Below are 17,352 nucleotides of genomic sequence, written 5' to 3' on the forward strand. Positions count from 1 at the left end.
TACTAGAATGTTGCCTGGGTTTCAGTAACTAAGTTACAGAGAAAGGTTGAACAAGTAAGGGCTTTATTCTTTGGAGCGCAGAAGGTTAAGGGGGGACTTGATAGAAGTTTTTAAAATGATGAGAGGGATAGATAGAGTTGACGTGGAAAAGCTTTTCCCACTGAGAGTAGGGAAGATTCAAACAAGGGGACATGACTTGAGAATTAAGGGACTGAAGTTTAGGGGTAACATGAGGGGGAACTTCTTTACTCAGAGGGTGGTAGCGGTGTGGAATGAGCTTCCAGTGAAGGTGGTGGAGGCAGGTTCGTTTTTATCATTTAAAAATAAATTGGATAGTTATATGGATGGGAAAGGAATGGAGGGTTATGGTCTGAGCGCAGGTGTATGGGACTAGGGGAGATTATGTGTTCGGCACGGACTAGAAGGGTTGAGATGGCCTGTTTCCGTGCTGTAATTGTTATATGGTTATATGGTTATAAACATCCATCACAATGGCTCCTCCACTTTCCTCACAGTGATGGAAGGCAATAAAGTCTTCTTTCCTCCTGCTGGTATCATTTTGGTAATCCTCTGAAGTCACTCCCAGATCATAACATCGTTCCTGTAGGATTGTAAAAGCATCATAAAAGTATTGCCTACAGAATGAACAATGCTCAATACATTCAATTCCTCACTTTTATGGCCCAGAGACCAATTTGCAGCCATTACCAATTTCACTGCCAACGACACAAATACTAGCATATTTCTTTTTTTTTTCACTGAAGCTTAAACTTTCTGTAATTAATTTAATGGACTATTATTGTCTCCATGCAGGAACTTGATGAATTCTATTGGGAGTGGCATAAATATTACATTATCAATTCAACGGATCACTCAATGGTAAATTTGAAAATTAATAAATGGGCAACATTAACGATCCGGGGTGGCACAGCGATAGAGTTGCTGCATTACAACGCCAAAGACCCAGATTTGATCCTGACTACGGGTGCTGTCTGTACGGAGTTTGTACATTCTCCCCGTGACCTACGTGGGTTTTATCCGGTTTCCTCCCACACTCCAAAGACGTACAGGTTTGCAGAATTATTGGCTTTGGTAAAATTGTAAATTGTCCCTACTGTGTGTAGGAAAGTGTTAGTGTGTGGGAATTGCTGGTCGGCGCAGATTCGGTGGGCCAAACGGCCTGTTTCTGTGCTGTATCTCTAAATGAAACTAGAATAAACCTAATCATCCATCGTTGATTCACAGGTCAACTAGGAACAGGACTGTGGCTGATCCACTGAAAAAATACACAAAGAACTCCAATCTTGCAGGCAGGATCCAAGATCAATCTAAGGATGTGCAGTAAACAATGGTTCTCACCTGTGGCATCAGCAACTTTTCTTTTCATTAAATTTTCATACAGGATACCTGTGACCAGGTGGCGATGCCACTTCTCCAAGATCAGAATGCAACTTAGAGACTGTTCTAGGAATGGGCCCTTCTTCCCAGCGCATCAACACCAACCATGATATCTATCTAAACTAAATCCTTTTGCCTTCATTGGGCCAACATCTTTCCACTCCCTTCCGATCCAAGTGCCTTTCCAAACATCTTTTGAACACTGTAATTGATCCTGCACCAAATAGTTTCCGTATAAACACTTTTTCACACAAAGAGTTGTGAGTCTGTGGAATTCTCTGCCTCAGAGGGCAGTGGAGGCCGCTTCTCTGGATGCTTTCAAGAGAGAGTTAGATAGAGCTCTTAAAGATAGCGGAGTCAAGGGATATGTGGAGAAGGCAGGAATGGGGCACTGATTGTGGATGATCAGCCATGATCACTTTGAATGGCGGTGCTGGCTCGAAGGGCTGAATGGCCTACTCCTGCACCTATTGTCTATTGTATAACTACCAAACAGTGTGAGAAAAACTCGCCCCTTAGATCTCCTTTACATTGCTCCCTTCACACCATTAACCTACGCCCTTGGTTTTGGACCTCCCTGACCCCTATAAAAATACTATTTTATATCTGCCTTTTATATGCCACTCAACAAAGTTTATAAATGTCCAAATGGTCATCCCTCAGCCTCTTACATTCTAGTGAAAATAAACCCAGTCTTTCTAATCTATCTTGACAAGTAAATCCCTCCATTCCAAAAAACATCCTGGTGAATCTCTTCTGCATTCTCTATTACTATCAAATTCTTCCTGTAGTATGGCATCATAAACAAAAACAATATTTCATGTGCTGCCTAACCAATTTGTCCAGCTGCATATTCAATGTCTCAGCATTTGATTTCAATCATGTTGACTGCCTTCCAAGACCCCATCTGTTTGTGTTGCCATTTTCGGGGAGCTGAAAATGGCAACACCAAAGGTTTCAGTGTACAATAACACCCATGTGGTGATAATTTGTAGTGGTGATGAGTAACAGAATAGACAGTATCAAGTGACCAGTCCCACAGACCCTTGAACCAAAATGCATTCAGTTGTTAATCAATAATTACAGGATGAGGCAGGTGCGATGTTCAATATGGACCCAGACCCAGGGTTAGTGCACGCATTACAGAGTTTGACCATCTCACAGGGCAGTGACAGCTGAGAAAGCAGCTGACCAGTGTCAGGCAGAGGACATCATCTAGCTGGCAAGGCACCAACACCAGAGGAGATAGACACTGCTAGCAGAAGACTCTTCTAAGATAAAGCCACTCAGTGTTTGGCGACACCAGCAAAGTTAATCACCTCTTGCGATATTGGCATGCTTGGATGAGCCTCCAGAGTAGAACTGAAGATAGATTTAGTCAAATTGAGGAATCCCAGAGTGAGGAGTCAAAGTTGGCTTGCATCCACAGAGATGGATTTGCATTAGGGATATGCTATTAGCAGTATTGTTGGAAAGCACAATTATATACTCTGATCCCTCCATGCCTTTGTCCAATGTGCCTTATCAGCCCAATAACTTTGCTGTTATTGTACTGCAAGATATATGGAAGCTAATTTGTGCCAGAGCCCACATTGAAAAACAAAAATCTAATTTACGTGTTGGTTGAGCACTAAATAGACAATATTGGGAGAACTTGCCTCTCAGAAGATTCCATTGATCCCCCCCAAGACAGCAGGATTGGTGTCATGATCCACAAAACATTTTATGAAAATGTGGCACTCTTACAGGACCACGTTAAAGCCTTTATATGCTTTGAACACTGTGACTGTTCAAACATTTCCACTTTAAATTGTTCTCAGGAGAAAGGCCAAATTAAAAATAGCTTGAAGTGGCTGTATGTCTCTGAAACAGTTGTCAAGTTCCAAGATTTTATTTCCGCCCATTTGTCTTAAATAACTAAGTCAGTTTGTTGGCTCACAATTGTCTCAGTAGAATACTAGACCTTTGGAGAGATATAACATTCTGACCACTGTATCCAATTCACCCAATGAGTAAGTCACACATTTATAGCATTATAAATCTGGCAATAAAGATTTACTTGATTCTTAATATAGGATCTACTTAGGGGAATAGATGGAAGACCTAGAGTTTGTGAAGATTCATATCAATCACCTTCAGCATCCAAATTAAAAAATGTGAACTTTCAAGATTCCCAATCCTACTGTGTGCAACAGCAGCAGAGAAAATGGTGCCTCCATTACCAAGTACCTGGCACCCTTACAAAGGAGTTCTTCTACCAGATATGATTTCCAATAAAATTAGGGAGAGTGGAATTAGGGACAGTGACTTTCGCTGTTCCTAATGAAGATGAAAGGAGTAAGAAAGCTGCCAGTGATTTACTCTATAACTCTTAGCAGACTCCAGGACAAGCTGTCAGTTTGAGTTCTCATCTTCTTCATGGGATCACAATGACATTTTAATTCCCTTGAGTGGAGCACCAGCTTTGGCTGCGGGGTCCACAAGGGTCTGTCACACAGCCAGTGAAGCTTGGTGGAAAACTAAATTGCTCCTCTGATCTCGACATGAAAAATTGGGTCTCTGCTCTTCTGCCCAGAAACAGTCAGACTAGTAATATGCACCTACAAATACCACCCACTCACCACCCCCAAATCAGACAACACAGTTTGTTGCTGCATCCTTCTATTAGTGCCAGTCTGAGATATCTCCCATTATCGTTGAATTACACTTTAGCAATCGGCCTTGCTGATGTATCATTACAACCTCTTTACTGATCAATTGAGCAGTCCTCGGCTAAGTTCCAATTCCTTATCCCCAAAAATAGTCTCTCAAAAATCGAAATTCATCTCAATTTGAATACAACAGAATCAATTAATGAAAAAGTGTCTATTTATGGCTGTGCAATGTGTAGCCCCATCAACACACAGATTTTACACGAGTTGTATTTACTTTTTCTTTAATTGGGTAGCCGTCAACAATCCTGCAATCAAAATTTCTCTTGGCCTTTCTCATTACTTCTGTGGCTGCTTGTTATTTTTAACCTGTTATGAATAATAATCCTGACTACCCAAATGCTTCACGTTTGCTATTTATAAACTTGCTATATCTATGTAACCAACGCAAAGTTAAAAATGTACGGTGAGAACTGGGTCCATCAAATAATCAATCCACCCCTTCCATCCCTGCAACTTGCAAAACCTTCTCCCTTCAATTATCGAGCTCCCTTTTGAAGACCATAACTGTATCAGTCTTCACAATCCATGGATGTACAATCCAAATTCTAATGCCATGATGCCTAAAAATAATTCCTCAATTGTTGTGACACTTCATGATTTTAAATAGCTCTACAGGTCTCCTCTCAAGCTCACCAGTCTACCAACACAAATAAAGTTACTCACCCACAAGGTCTTTACATTGTTCTTCCACCCCCCTCACCCCCCCCCCCTCAACCTCACCCCCCCACCCCTCACCCCCCAACCCCCCCACCATCACCCCCCCCCCCCTCACTTTTCTCACTTTCACTCTGTAATGTCATCTCTGCTGAACATTCTAGTCCAAATAGCATGTAATATTACCTGAAAAGGGCACTTAAAGCTTTTCTACTCAATGTCTATGTCTACCTAACACGCTATATTGTTTTTACAAACATTGTACAAGAAATACACATTAAAACAGTACACAATCATGTCAATAAAACCAATTTATTATTTGCGATTATAGCATACAGTGAATTGCAGCAGTCTCTTACAAACACATTATACGATCATAAAAATGCATTTGACTCTAGATTTTAATCCCTTCACGTTGAAACACTGAGTAAACCGCCTACCCCTAACAAACTTCAAGTTGCAAACATGTCTTTTTGGTGCTGAGTAAATGGGTAACGAATGCTGAAATATGAACTGCGAAAATGTACAAATCTCTGCTTTGGGCAAATGCTGCATTAAAAAGAGTTTGAATGTGGAAAATATGGCCTCAGCCTAATGTTCGCAGATTTAAATATGGCAATATATTTAAGACAGTCATTGTAAATTATTTGGTATAATTAAGCACTTAGAAGCTTAAATATCTTACATAAAAGTTTAAAACCAAATACACTTTGGAAAAAGTGAAATGGTGTGAAAAAGTGAAGTTAAAGCAGCTTCACCCAGACTGAATATTTCTTTGGCTTGCCAATAAAACTTGATATAAATCAGAGAAGTAAACACAATTTATTTATCTGTAATGGTCCAGATTAATTAGGTTCCTTTAAACTTTAATGATCGAATAATTTAGTAGAATCTAATTTTATTAAATTAATTGTAATTTTGTTACATAATATTTGTGGATAACATCATTGTGACCTTTCAAATTTCACGATTCTTCAATCATGAAATCTTCTTATTACATGAATATCTTCCAGAGAATGAAATTCTGTACATGAATAGAGGTAATAAGGAAACAGTAGTACAGTGAATCCATGTTATTACAGACCTCTTTACAATGGATTTTGGTTAGAGCGGACTGACCCGCTGAGCTTCACTGCCAGGCTGGGCTGCTGACACCAGCCCTAAAATGCACCACCTCCTCCACCGCTTCCAGGCCAGTTTGCCGATGCCGGCCCGCGCTGCCTCCCCGACTGCTTCCCAGCCAGACCTACTGCCGCCACTACCGGCCTCCACGGCTGATTCCAAGCTGCACCTGCTGCTGTTGACACTTGTCTGCACTCCAGCCACCTGCCATCAATGACTCGACTAGTCCTCGCCTCTCCCCTGGCTTCCAGTAAAATGGTGCCATCAACTCACCTGGATTCCAGGCCCAATTCCAGGCAGAAAGTCTGAAGAAGGGTCTCGACCCGAAAGCCACCTATCCATGTAATCCACAGATACTGCCTGACTTACTCCAGCACTCGGTGTCCTTTTGCATATTAACCAGCATCTGAAATTCCTGGTTTCTAATACATACAATTATAATCCCTTACTCGTTTATAGCAGGCAATCGACAATAATGGACACCACCCCCCCACCCCCATGGTATGTTATAATAAGGGCTTACTGTATTAAAATTATCACGTTTCAGATAATATAGGCTAAAAATAATTCACAAATACAATTAACTAAAGGTTGAATACAGCTGTGGATACTGCTACTCTTGAAGACATGGCTAATCAGACAAAAAGGTCAAAGCGTTGTCCAATTTCTATGAAAATCCACTGACATAATGCCCATGGCGAAAATGTCTTTGTATTTATAAACTTGCTCCTGGAAAGCAGAAAATCTAGCTTTATTTCACTTATGCCCTGATAAAGTGTTATTAAAATGTGCTAGGACAAAGCACAAAAACACTAAAAAAAAATGAAGGCTGGCAGTGAATAATCAGCAGAAAGAGGTTGATATAATCCACTGAAAATAAGTTGCAACATACTTTCTATTCTCCCACAGGATAAAATGCTTTGAGATAACAAGCTGCATAAATTCAGATTCAGTATCTCATCAATCTGAAAATTAGCCAGTTCAGATGAAAGCCACGTTTTCTCTCTTCAGTTTTGATTTAGTATGAGAACATACAAAATACCAGCAGGAGCAGTTCATTTGGCATGAATAGTAAAATTCCAGAATTGGGAAATTGAATGGCTGTGACATTGAAAACTACGATCAGCGCTTCAAATTAAGGAGATGGCCATTCACGGCCACAGTGAAAAATGTCCACCGGAGTGTTTAGTTTAGTTTAGAGATACAGTACCCAGACGGGACATCGAAGAACGAGAAGCCGAAGCAAAGAAGTGGAAGTTAAGATACCGACCAGACAGAATGGTGAAAGGATACGAAGCCGAATGGACACCACGCTGATAGAACAATACGCAGAACGGGCATGACGTCGAAAAGCCGCCGAACAAACACAACGTCTCCGGGGATGGGATTTGTCCAAGAACTTGTCAGCGATTCGTCCAGACCCCCGGGTCCATCACATCACTGGCCGGGGGGAGACGGGAGGGTGGGGACGGGTCACTGCCGCCATTTTACAAATGCAAGTTCAAGCTTCCTCCAACCCTCCTGACTCCACCCGGCTAGTACTGCATATCACTGCCTCTGTGGCAATCGCAGCAGCTTAGAGTCACTGACACCTGGACCAAACGCTGACAAGGTCCCGGGGGACAGTGTGAGCTGTGAGGAGGATGCTCGGAGCCTGCAAGGTGACTTGGATAGGTTGGGTGCATGGCAGATGCAGTATAATGTGGATAAACGTAAGGTTATCCACTTTGGTGGCAAAAACAGGAAAGTAGACTATTATCTGAATGGTGGCTGATTAGGAAAAGGGGAGATGCAATGAGACCTGGGTGTCATGGTACACCAGTCATTAAAAGTAGGCATGCAGGTGCAGCAGGCAGTGAAGAAAGCCAATGGTATGTTAGCATTCATAGCAAAAGGATTTGAGTATAGGAGCAGGGAGGTTCTACTGCAGTTGTACAGGGTCTTGGTGAGACCACACCTGCAGTATTGCGTACAGTTTTGGTCTCCTAATCTGAGGAAAGACATCCTTGCCATAGAGGGAGTGCAGAGAAGGTTCACAACATTGATTCCTGGGATGGTAGGACTTTCAAGTTCAAATGAGTTTATTGTCATGTGTCCCTGTATAGGACAATGAAATTCTTGCTTTGCTTGAGCACACAGAAAATAGTAGGCATTTACTACAAAACAGATAAATGTGTCCATATACCATGATATAAATATATATACACATGAATAAATAAACTTGTAAAGTGCAAGAATATGAAGAAAGATTGGATAGATTTGGCTTGTACTCACTAGAATTTAGAAGAATGAGGGGGGGATCTTATAGAAACTTACAAAATTCTTAAGGGGTGCAGGATGCTAGATGCAGGAAGATTGTTCCCGATGTTGGGGAAGTCCAGAACAAGGGGTCACAGTTTAAGGATAAGGGGGAAATCTTTTAGGACTGAGATGAGAAATTTTTTTTCACACAGTGGTGAATCTCTGGAATTCTCTGCCACAGAAGGTAGTTGAGGCCAGTTCATTGGCTATATTTAAGAGGGAGTTAGATGTGGCCCTTGTGGCTAAGTGTGGAGAGAAGGCAGGTACGAGATACTGAGTTGGATGATCAGCCATGATCATATTGAATGGCGGTGCAGGCTCGAAGGGCCGGATGGCCTACTCCTGCATCTATTTTCTATGTTTCAAGGTGATGTAGGGTCGGCATCTTGGCTTCAGCTTTTTGGCTTCAGCTTGTCGTCTTTCGACATCCTTTCCGCACATGTAGAGAAACAGCATGGAAACAGGCCCTTTGGCCAACCAAGTCCACGCTGACCAGCGATCCCTGTACACTAGCACTATCCTACAAACATTAGGGACAATTTACAATTTTACCAAGTCAAATTAGCCTACAAATCTGTATGTCTTTGGAGCATGGCAGGAAACCAGAGCACCTGGAGAAAACGAACCCAGGTCACGGAGAGAACATATAAACTCTGTGCAGATAGCACCCATTGTCAGGATGGAACCCGGGTCTCTGGCCCTGTAAGGCAGCAACTCTACCGCTGCGCTACCGTGCCATCCTGCCTGGTGGATCTTTGGAATTTCACACCAAATAGGGTGGTGGAGGCTCAAGGTATAATCAAAATAAATTATTGTGCATTAAACGATTCAAAGGGGGTGGGTTAATGCTGGGAAGTGAAATTAGAGTAAAATAAAAACACCATGAACTTACTAAATGGTGCAGCAGGTACAAGAAGCCAAATGATTTACTCTTGCTTTTCTTATGCATGTTCTTCTCATACCAAATCAAAACTGAACAGAGAACATGAATTTCCTTAATCGGTAAATTCAACGTCAGTCAGGGTCAGTTAATATGGTGGAATTGATCAGGTTCCTCGGTACATGTAAAGCTTCACTGGGAAGTGTTTGTAATAGGGCTTTGTATTCAAAAAATGTTGTGTAGAGCAAGGAACAATTTTAACCCGTAAATACGTGTGTTCATCATTGTATTATCCTTGATAAATGCAGAACTTCAGATGATCAGAAATCACATTCATGCAATGCTTTCAATATGACCAGCATACTGAGATCAAATGACATCCAGGTTAATGCATTAAAAAAAACTCATTTATACAATTCATCTGTTTGAAAAGGTGAATGTGCTAGAGTGACAACAAAGAGTTGTCCCATCGTGAACATTCACATATTACCACCTTTTTATATTTCCAAATGAAGTGAGATTATTCAACCTGTCAAGTCTATGTTAGCGTTCAGAGCAAATCCCCCCCCCCCCCCCCCCCCCCACTGATTTCTCTATGACCTATTCTCTCTGACATGCACATGAACACTCATCTCATTCTCCTGCCATTCACCTGCACTATGGCCAATTTATGAAGGGTAATTTACAATAGCCAACTCACCCAATGACTAGCATATCAGTCATACATGTGGGGGTTGCAGGGACAAAAATGTAAACCACAAGGGCAGAACCAGAATCAAACCTGTGTAGCTTGAGCTGCGAAACAGTTCCACCATCTATCTACCTGCACCACTGCATTCTATGCTGCACACTGATGATTTTGTTGCAATGTATTGTAGAATGACTCTAGCAACTTAAAGCAGAGTTTCACCAAGGATAGGCAACAAGAGAACTGCAAATTGCTGCATTGATATGGCGTGGTTGTCATCATGTGTCAAATATTCATCTGTTCAAAAGAGCTTTTGATATCATCTGGGTGATTAAATTCAACATATAATGGAGATAAACAGTTTTATTGGAAGTTTGTAAATATATATTATATGGATGCATAATTTAACTTGCACCAATACACATAGCCAAGAACATGTTTTAGGTAGTTTATCATCCCATTACGCCTTATAGAAACATAGAAACATAGAAATTAGGTGCAGGAGTAGGCTATTCGGCCCTTCGAGCCTGCACCGCCATTCAATATGATCATGGCTGATCATCCAACTCAGTATCCCGTACCTGCCTTCTCTCCATACCCCCTGATCCCCTTAGCCACAAGGGCCACATTATATATTTTTCAGAAAAGGCTGCACCTGCAATAACATTATTTTTAACTACTCAAATCATAAGGAATAGAATACTCAAATCTAATTTATAATTAAAAACAACCTTAGCCCAATATCTATAATCTATAATTTACAGCTCAAATGCATTATATCATCCTAATAATATCTGGCCCAATACACCAATATTACTCAACTAACCTATTCAGTTGGTGACACATTTTCAGCTTTTGCATAGTACTCCATGCATAAGGTGTCCCACTATTTGGTTTTGAAGGGGTTGAGACAAAGCTGACATGCATGCAGTTAACCTGTAATAATAACCATATTTTAACCACACACCCAGCTAAAAAAACAAGGCAAAATCACTGCTGATGATAATTAGCAGCAATATTACTTCTGCTGGGCTGATTGTAAATTGCTGCTCAGCTTATAGCTAAAGAGAATGAATTGAGACAGTTCCCCCATCTGTCAATCTTGTGGTGCAAAGACATCCTAATTTTTTCTTGAAAAGGCCACATTTTCCTCTCAGTGTTTTTGTTTAAGGCAAAAAAAGATTAGCTGCGCTAAAAGTTGGGGGAATACAGCCATTTGTTTTGGAAGAGGTAGATGGTGTTCAAAAAGTTATGAACGTTTTCAATACAGTGAAATCCATCAATTTCCAAGTAAGAGTGTGTTGATCTGAATATTTGTCAACATTAACACATGTGATTGTCTCAGCAGAAGATCAGCAAAAATTTCTACTGAATTGTCTTCACAAAAAATGTGCAATGATACTGCAAATTAGGGTCAAATACAAAATTAAGAACCTGTGTAGTGAGTGATATGTTCGCCTACCCAGAGTTTGAACATTTGAATTGACTGTGCGTCTAGTAGGTTTATAATAGTGTACTTCCGTTTTTTGTGGCAAATATTCTCAGGATAGATACAGATGTATAACTAGAAAGTCATGCTGACTGAATCTACATGCACTTCTGGGAAAAGCAAAATTCCCAGCACCTTACTTCTTATAGACTAGCTTCAGAAAACCCAGGCACATTTTTTTTAACCAAAGTGACGATAAGCAGGAGAGGGGATGAAAATGGCAACAGGAAAAATAGGAAGCTTAAGATTAATGTATTTTTTGCTGACTATTTCGATCCAACTATAATCTTCAATGGAAATTTCACTGCAGATGTTTTTGGTAGATCACTGAATTTTCTACACTCTATATATACATAATTTAAATACAAACAGCAGACTAATAATTTACCACGAATAAGTGTCAATATCGAAAGTTCTGTAATGAGATTTGAATTAATTCAATATTGGAAGCATTGTGTGGCTTTTTAAAAAACAATGCAAATTCATAATACAATACTAATTTATATAGATACTTGTTCATTTGTTTGCAAGCAATAACATTATATGTTTGCAGATGTTTCTAACTACTGTTCTTGATACATCTTGCAAACAGCAAAATGTTACAGTACATGAATGATATTTGAAGCAAAAATCCCATTAAATTTAATCCTAGCTGTTTTAAGGCATCAAGCTATTCAAGCATATTTCAGTAACTAGAATTGTATAATAAATAATTACCTATATATAAAGATAACAGATGACCCCTGAATACATATATATAATAAATAATGTATAATAGTCATGAAACAAAGAATGATTGAATGAATGAATGAATGAATATGCATTGATATGTCACCAAAGTGTTGGACCGTCAAGTTTGTTAAAGCCTGGATCTTTCCGTAGTTCCCAATAGGTATTCGTGCTCACCCACATTTCCATTCCACCTTCCTGAGATTGCCTGCAAGTACAAGATTGATTCCATTTTTTTAAATGTGCAAGTTGAACAGAACATGCATGGAATGTTAAGTAGACATCTGGCCTTCTCGTTGGAATGCTGAACTAGCAATTGCACATTTAAATCTCACTGAAGCAAATTTCAAAACAGAATTGGATAAATGCGCTACTTGCAGAATATGACTAGGAAAGTGAGCACTGAGTACACTATTTGGCATCACACTGCCATTCAATGCAGAATGGATCTAGTCCAAGACGGGATGCTTTGTGTGTTACGTGATTACAATATTATATCAGACTACAGTTTGTAACTTTATGCCCCAAAATATCCACCAGCCCTCCATTGTCATTGTCAACAAGCCAAGAGATTGATTTTGTACAAACAGATACAGCATAAGGCAAATCATAAATGCAAGTACCAATCTAATAAATAGGATAAGGCCAAATGCACCAAAAATGTTCAAAACAGTGCTAAGTGGTTCAAATCATAGAAACATAGAAAATAGGTGCAGGAGTAGGCCATTCGGCCCTTCGAGCCTGCACCGCCATTCAATATGATCATGGCTGATCATCCAACTCAGTATCGTGTACCTGCCTTCTCTCCATACCCCCTGATCCCTTTAGCCACAAGGGCCACATCTAACTCCCTCTTAAATATAGCCAATGAACTGGCCTCAGCTACCTTCTGTGGCAGAGAATTCCAGAGATTCACCACTGTGTGAAAAAAAAATTCTCATCTCGGTCCTAAAAGACTTCCCCCTTATCCTTAAACTGTGACCCCTTGTTTAACATTTATGGCAAAAAAAAAGTGACAATGTGATCTGCTTCAATCCAATTTTCTAAGTACTTGCACTTAATGACCAACTTACTTAAAGAAGCGAGGTTGATGTTTCGTGTTGTTTTCTTCAAGAACCTTCCGCCTTTCTCTTTGCAATTGTTCAATTCTTTGTTTCTGAAATTCTGCAGCCTCTATGTTACCTTCCTCAAGGTATCTGAAGCAACAATCAAATAATTCCTTTCAAATATTGAGAAGTTATGAAGTATATTATGAAGTATATTGAGAAGCAATAACCAAATGCAATTTAAAACATTTGCAGAGTTCTGGTGAAGGATTATATTTCTCTGTGGAGCTCCATTGGGATGGGTATGAGAGCTTCTTTTGTGTTGTCAATTGTTTTATTCCATTGGCATATGAAAATGATGCTGTAAAGTATTATTAACTGTAAACCCTTGTTTTAACGGATCCCTTTATAACCCATTTTGGATATAGAGGAGGTTACACAAAAAAGCTGGAGAAACTCAGTGGGTGCAGCAGCATCTGTGGAGCGAAGGAAATAGGCAACGTTTCGGGCCGAAACCCTTCTTCAGACTGATCGGGGGCGGGGGTGGGTGGGGACAAGAAAGGGAAAAGGAGGAGTAGCCCGAAGGCTGGGGGATGGGAGGAGACAGCAGGGGGGCTGAGGAAGGGGAGGAGACAGCAAGGACTAACAAAATTGGGAGAATTCGATGTTCATGCCCCCGGGGTGCAGACTCCCCAAACGGAATATGAGGTGCTGTTCCTCCCAATTTCCGGTGCTGCTCGCTGTGGCCATGGAGGAGACCCAGGACAGAGAGGTCGGAGACGGAGTGGGAGGGGGAGTTGAAGTGCTGAGCCACCGGGAGGTCAGCTTGGTTATTGCGGATTGTGGTTATAGAGGATCTGTTGATGCCTCCCTTGGCTCTCGGCGTCACCCCAGCCATTTAGAACCCGTGTGTCCAACACTTCCCCTGACTCGCAAGGTTCACCAGAGAGCTGTTCATCATCCACTGCAGGGCCTGGTGACATGGCTGTACTTGTGGCTCATGTTGCAGCCCCCGAGGCCAGTGCTATCTTTGGGCCGCCGCTGCCACTGCCGCCGCCGACAGAACGCACTTGGTCACCGTGGGACTCCCGTCCCTTTCACTTGCTGCCACTTCCTTCTGTGGCTTTGTCCCCTCCACACTAGACCGCCGCTGCCTCCTCCCCATCGCACTGTCCACTCGGCCTTTCCCCCACACCTCCTCCTTCTCCCCCAGTCGCCGACATACTCCACTTTGGAAGTGGCAGCAGGTGAGAGGGGAGCGAGCCCCACGGTGACCGTGGGCATCTTGTTGTTGGCAGCACCTGAAGAAAGCGCTGTCCCCAGGGGCTACAGCCTGAGCCACAACTGTCATGTGAACTGGTGAATAAGGGTTCACCTGCGCAGACCAGCGGCATCTGCATCTAATTTTAAGGTGAATTTACACAAAGTGCTGGAGTAACTCAGCAGACTGAATTAGTGTGAAGAAAGGTCCTGACGCCACCTGTTCGTGTTCTCCAGCGATGCTGCCTGACCCACTGAGTTATTCCAGTATCGTTCCATTGTATATTAACCATCATCTGAAGTTCTTTGTTTCAACGACATACAATGATAATGCCTTACTTGGTTATAATGGACAATTGGCAATAAGGGACACCATTCTCCTCCTCCACATGGTCTTTTATAATGAGGGTTTACTGTGCTGGGATTCATGTGTTGTCTACATGGAGTTTTCACATTCTCCCTGTGACTACATGGGTTTTCACTGGGCACTCCAGTTTCCTCCCACACACCATAGACATGTGGGTTTGTTGGTTAATTGGGTTCTGTAAATAAATTCCCTCTTGTGTATTGGGAATGGATGTGAAAATGGGATAACATAGAACTCGTGTGAATTGTTGAGTGATGGTCAGCATATGGTGGGCCAAAGGGCATGCTTTCTCTTTCAATTCAAACGTTCAATCAAACATCCACCTTCAGCTGATAGAGATCATAGAAAGTATATTATGATAGTTTGTGATAATTTGCTATTATTGTTCCCCCCCAAAAATAATAGTTAGGCGTACACCAATTTCAATATGAAATACTACATTTTGGATTGAAACCACTGGGTGAAGACAAATATGATCATTTTTGGGGGCAAATATAATTTTGTAATAAGTGAAAGATAATGCTGCCTTCAAAATGGTTCAAACTCCAAATGCTCAGACAAGGAAGATTAACAAACTTCAATTGTAGCAGAGAACAAATTAGTTCTCACTGGGAACAAGACACTTATTATTCGTGCAAAACTGTAAGAATGGAGTAGAGAGAGATGGGGACAAAAACATTCCAATCGTCATATTAACAAGCAAGCACATTATTGAAACAACAATCAGTCTTAGAATACAAATCTACATAAAATTGTGTGAGAACAGAGAATCAACTGTGAAAATATCTACACAAGTTATGATCATTACACTTGGGTTATAACCCGAAGTAACTGCAAAATATTTTAAATTCATTAAATTAGAAAAAGCTAGGATCATGAAGCAATTAGATAGTTACAAAATCCCATCTGGTTCATGCATATCCCAAAAGGAAGGATATAAAGCACTAACATCACCACAACGAGGGGTCAAGGAAAGAGCGTTCACGTCGCGGCCCTGTTTCCACCAATCTTTCCACCACCACGCACAAGAAGCACAAGAAGCAACAAGACAGATACCCATTGTATGCAGATGCCGAGAGGTGTGTTCAGCTCTGGCTGAACAACTTCTAATCCTGTGTGTGGACTCGATAAGAAGAAGACCACAACGTGGTTGATTCTCAACTGTTCTTGGAATTCGCTGAGTAATTGTACAAAACTGTCACATCAAACTGCAATGTAATGAGAGAACCAAGATCACCTCGCAGTTCTTCTCATCAGTCTGAAGAAGAGTCCTGACCCAAAATATCATCTACCCATGTTCTCCAGAGAGGCTGCCTGTCCTGCTGAGTTACTCTTGCACTTTGTGTCATATTATCTAAACCATTTTTACAGATCTTTTTTCTAATCTTTTGCTGGAAGTGTAATCAGATGATCTTTCCTTCCTCCTCCCAGGGTTTACATCTACTTTTCATGCTTCTTAAACATTATTGATTTAACAATTTTACATATGCCAGTCTTCAGCAGTTTCACCCCACATGGTGTCATCATTTCGTGACAGCGCTGGACAGAACCACGATTTTAAATATGGCTGAAAGATTGTTCCATAATTAAACAACTCCCTGGCCACGTCTGGACTGTTCTAAGAAAAGTACAACAGAAGCACTTAACTAGTAATATGGCAAGTTAGAGGAGACAAATTGAATCACATGTATAAAATCATGAGAGGAATAGATTGGATAGATGCATAGAGTCTCTTGCACAGAGTAGTTGAATTGAGGACCAGAGGACATAGGTTTGATGTAAAGGGGAAAAGATAATTAATAGGAATCAGAGGGGTAAAATCTTCACACGAAGGGTGGTGGGTGTATGGAACAAGGTGCCAGAGGACATAGATGAGGTTGGGACTGTCCCAACGTTTAACAGTTAGGCAAGTTCATGGATAGGAGAGGTTTGGAAGGATATGGACCAAACACAGATATGTGGGACTAGTGTAGTTGGGACATGATGGCAAGTGTGGGCAAGTTGGGTCGAAGGGCCTGTTTCCACGCTGTATCACTCTATGACATATTATTTCCAAGCAATTCTCATTTGCCGATGTGATTGATGGCAGCACAGACAGCGTTATTAACTGGTGCATGGTCACTGATGCTCAGTACAGGTTCCATCAGGTTCACTCAGCCTCACACCTTAATGCAGCCCCTGTCCAGGTGACATGCAGAAAGCGGTGTATAATTCCAGAACCGAGCAGAGTAACTGCCCTTGATATAATTTGACAGAAATATTTAATAGGAACGTGAGGGGCAACTTTTTCCACTCAGAGGGTGGTGAGTATATGGTACGACCTGCCAGAGCAGAATGTCCCTCCGATTACATCCGATGAATGTCCCTCCCTTTCCTATATCCCCGCATTCCCAAGCTGCTGTCCAAAAGCCTTTATTACAATGATCGGGAAGAATGTACGTCAATAAGCGAGTTCGGTATTCCAACTGTGCATGCGCAGGTCATAGGTCACTCGCTATAAACATTCTCGTCAACTGTGCTGCTGCGTTTTGTGCAGGATTGCGTTTCGTCCGTGGTCGAGCCCGGGTCTCCAGTACTGCGGGCGCTGTTTAGTTGCTGCTGGGCCGTCCCCTCCCAGGTGTCCCATCCCTGTCCGGAGTTGTCAGTGGTGGCCCTGGGCTGGCAGGTCGGTGGCGGCCCCGGACTTGTAGCCGGCGCCGGATAC

The 17,352-nt window shown here is 41.6% G+C and overlaps 1 protein-coding gene across 4 annotated transcripts in view; it reads right to left on the bottom strand.

The window, feature by feature from the left end:
* Nucleotides 1-17,352, bottom strand: part of osbpl3b (oxysterol binding protein-like 3b) — a 158,657-nt gene continuing 141,305 nt past the window's right edge. For 3 of the 4 annotated variants that reach the window (XM_055659404.1, XM_055659380.1, XM_055659388.1), the window contains 2 exons: nt 13,049-13,171; nt 10,917-12,183 (listed from right to left, as the gene is read on the bottom strand). In XM_055659404.1, coding sequence (XP_055515379.1) covers nt 12,078-12,183; nt 13,049-13,171 — 229 coding nt within the window. In that variant the 3' untranslated portion in view covers nt 10,917-12,077. Of the gene's footprint in view, nt 602-10,916; nt 12,184-13,048; nt 13,172-17,352 lie in introns of those variants that run through there. The other variant, XM_055659396.1, reaches the window with a different exon arrangement.

Source organism: Leucoraja erinacea, chromosome 2 (assembly GCF_028641065.1).
Source record: "Leucoraja erinacea ecotype New England chromosome 2, Leri_hhj_1, whole genome shotgun sequence".
Classification (NCBI taxonomy): Eukaryota; Metazoa; Chordata; class Chondrichthyes; order Rajiformes; family Rajidae; genus Leucoraja; species Leucoraja erinaceus.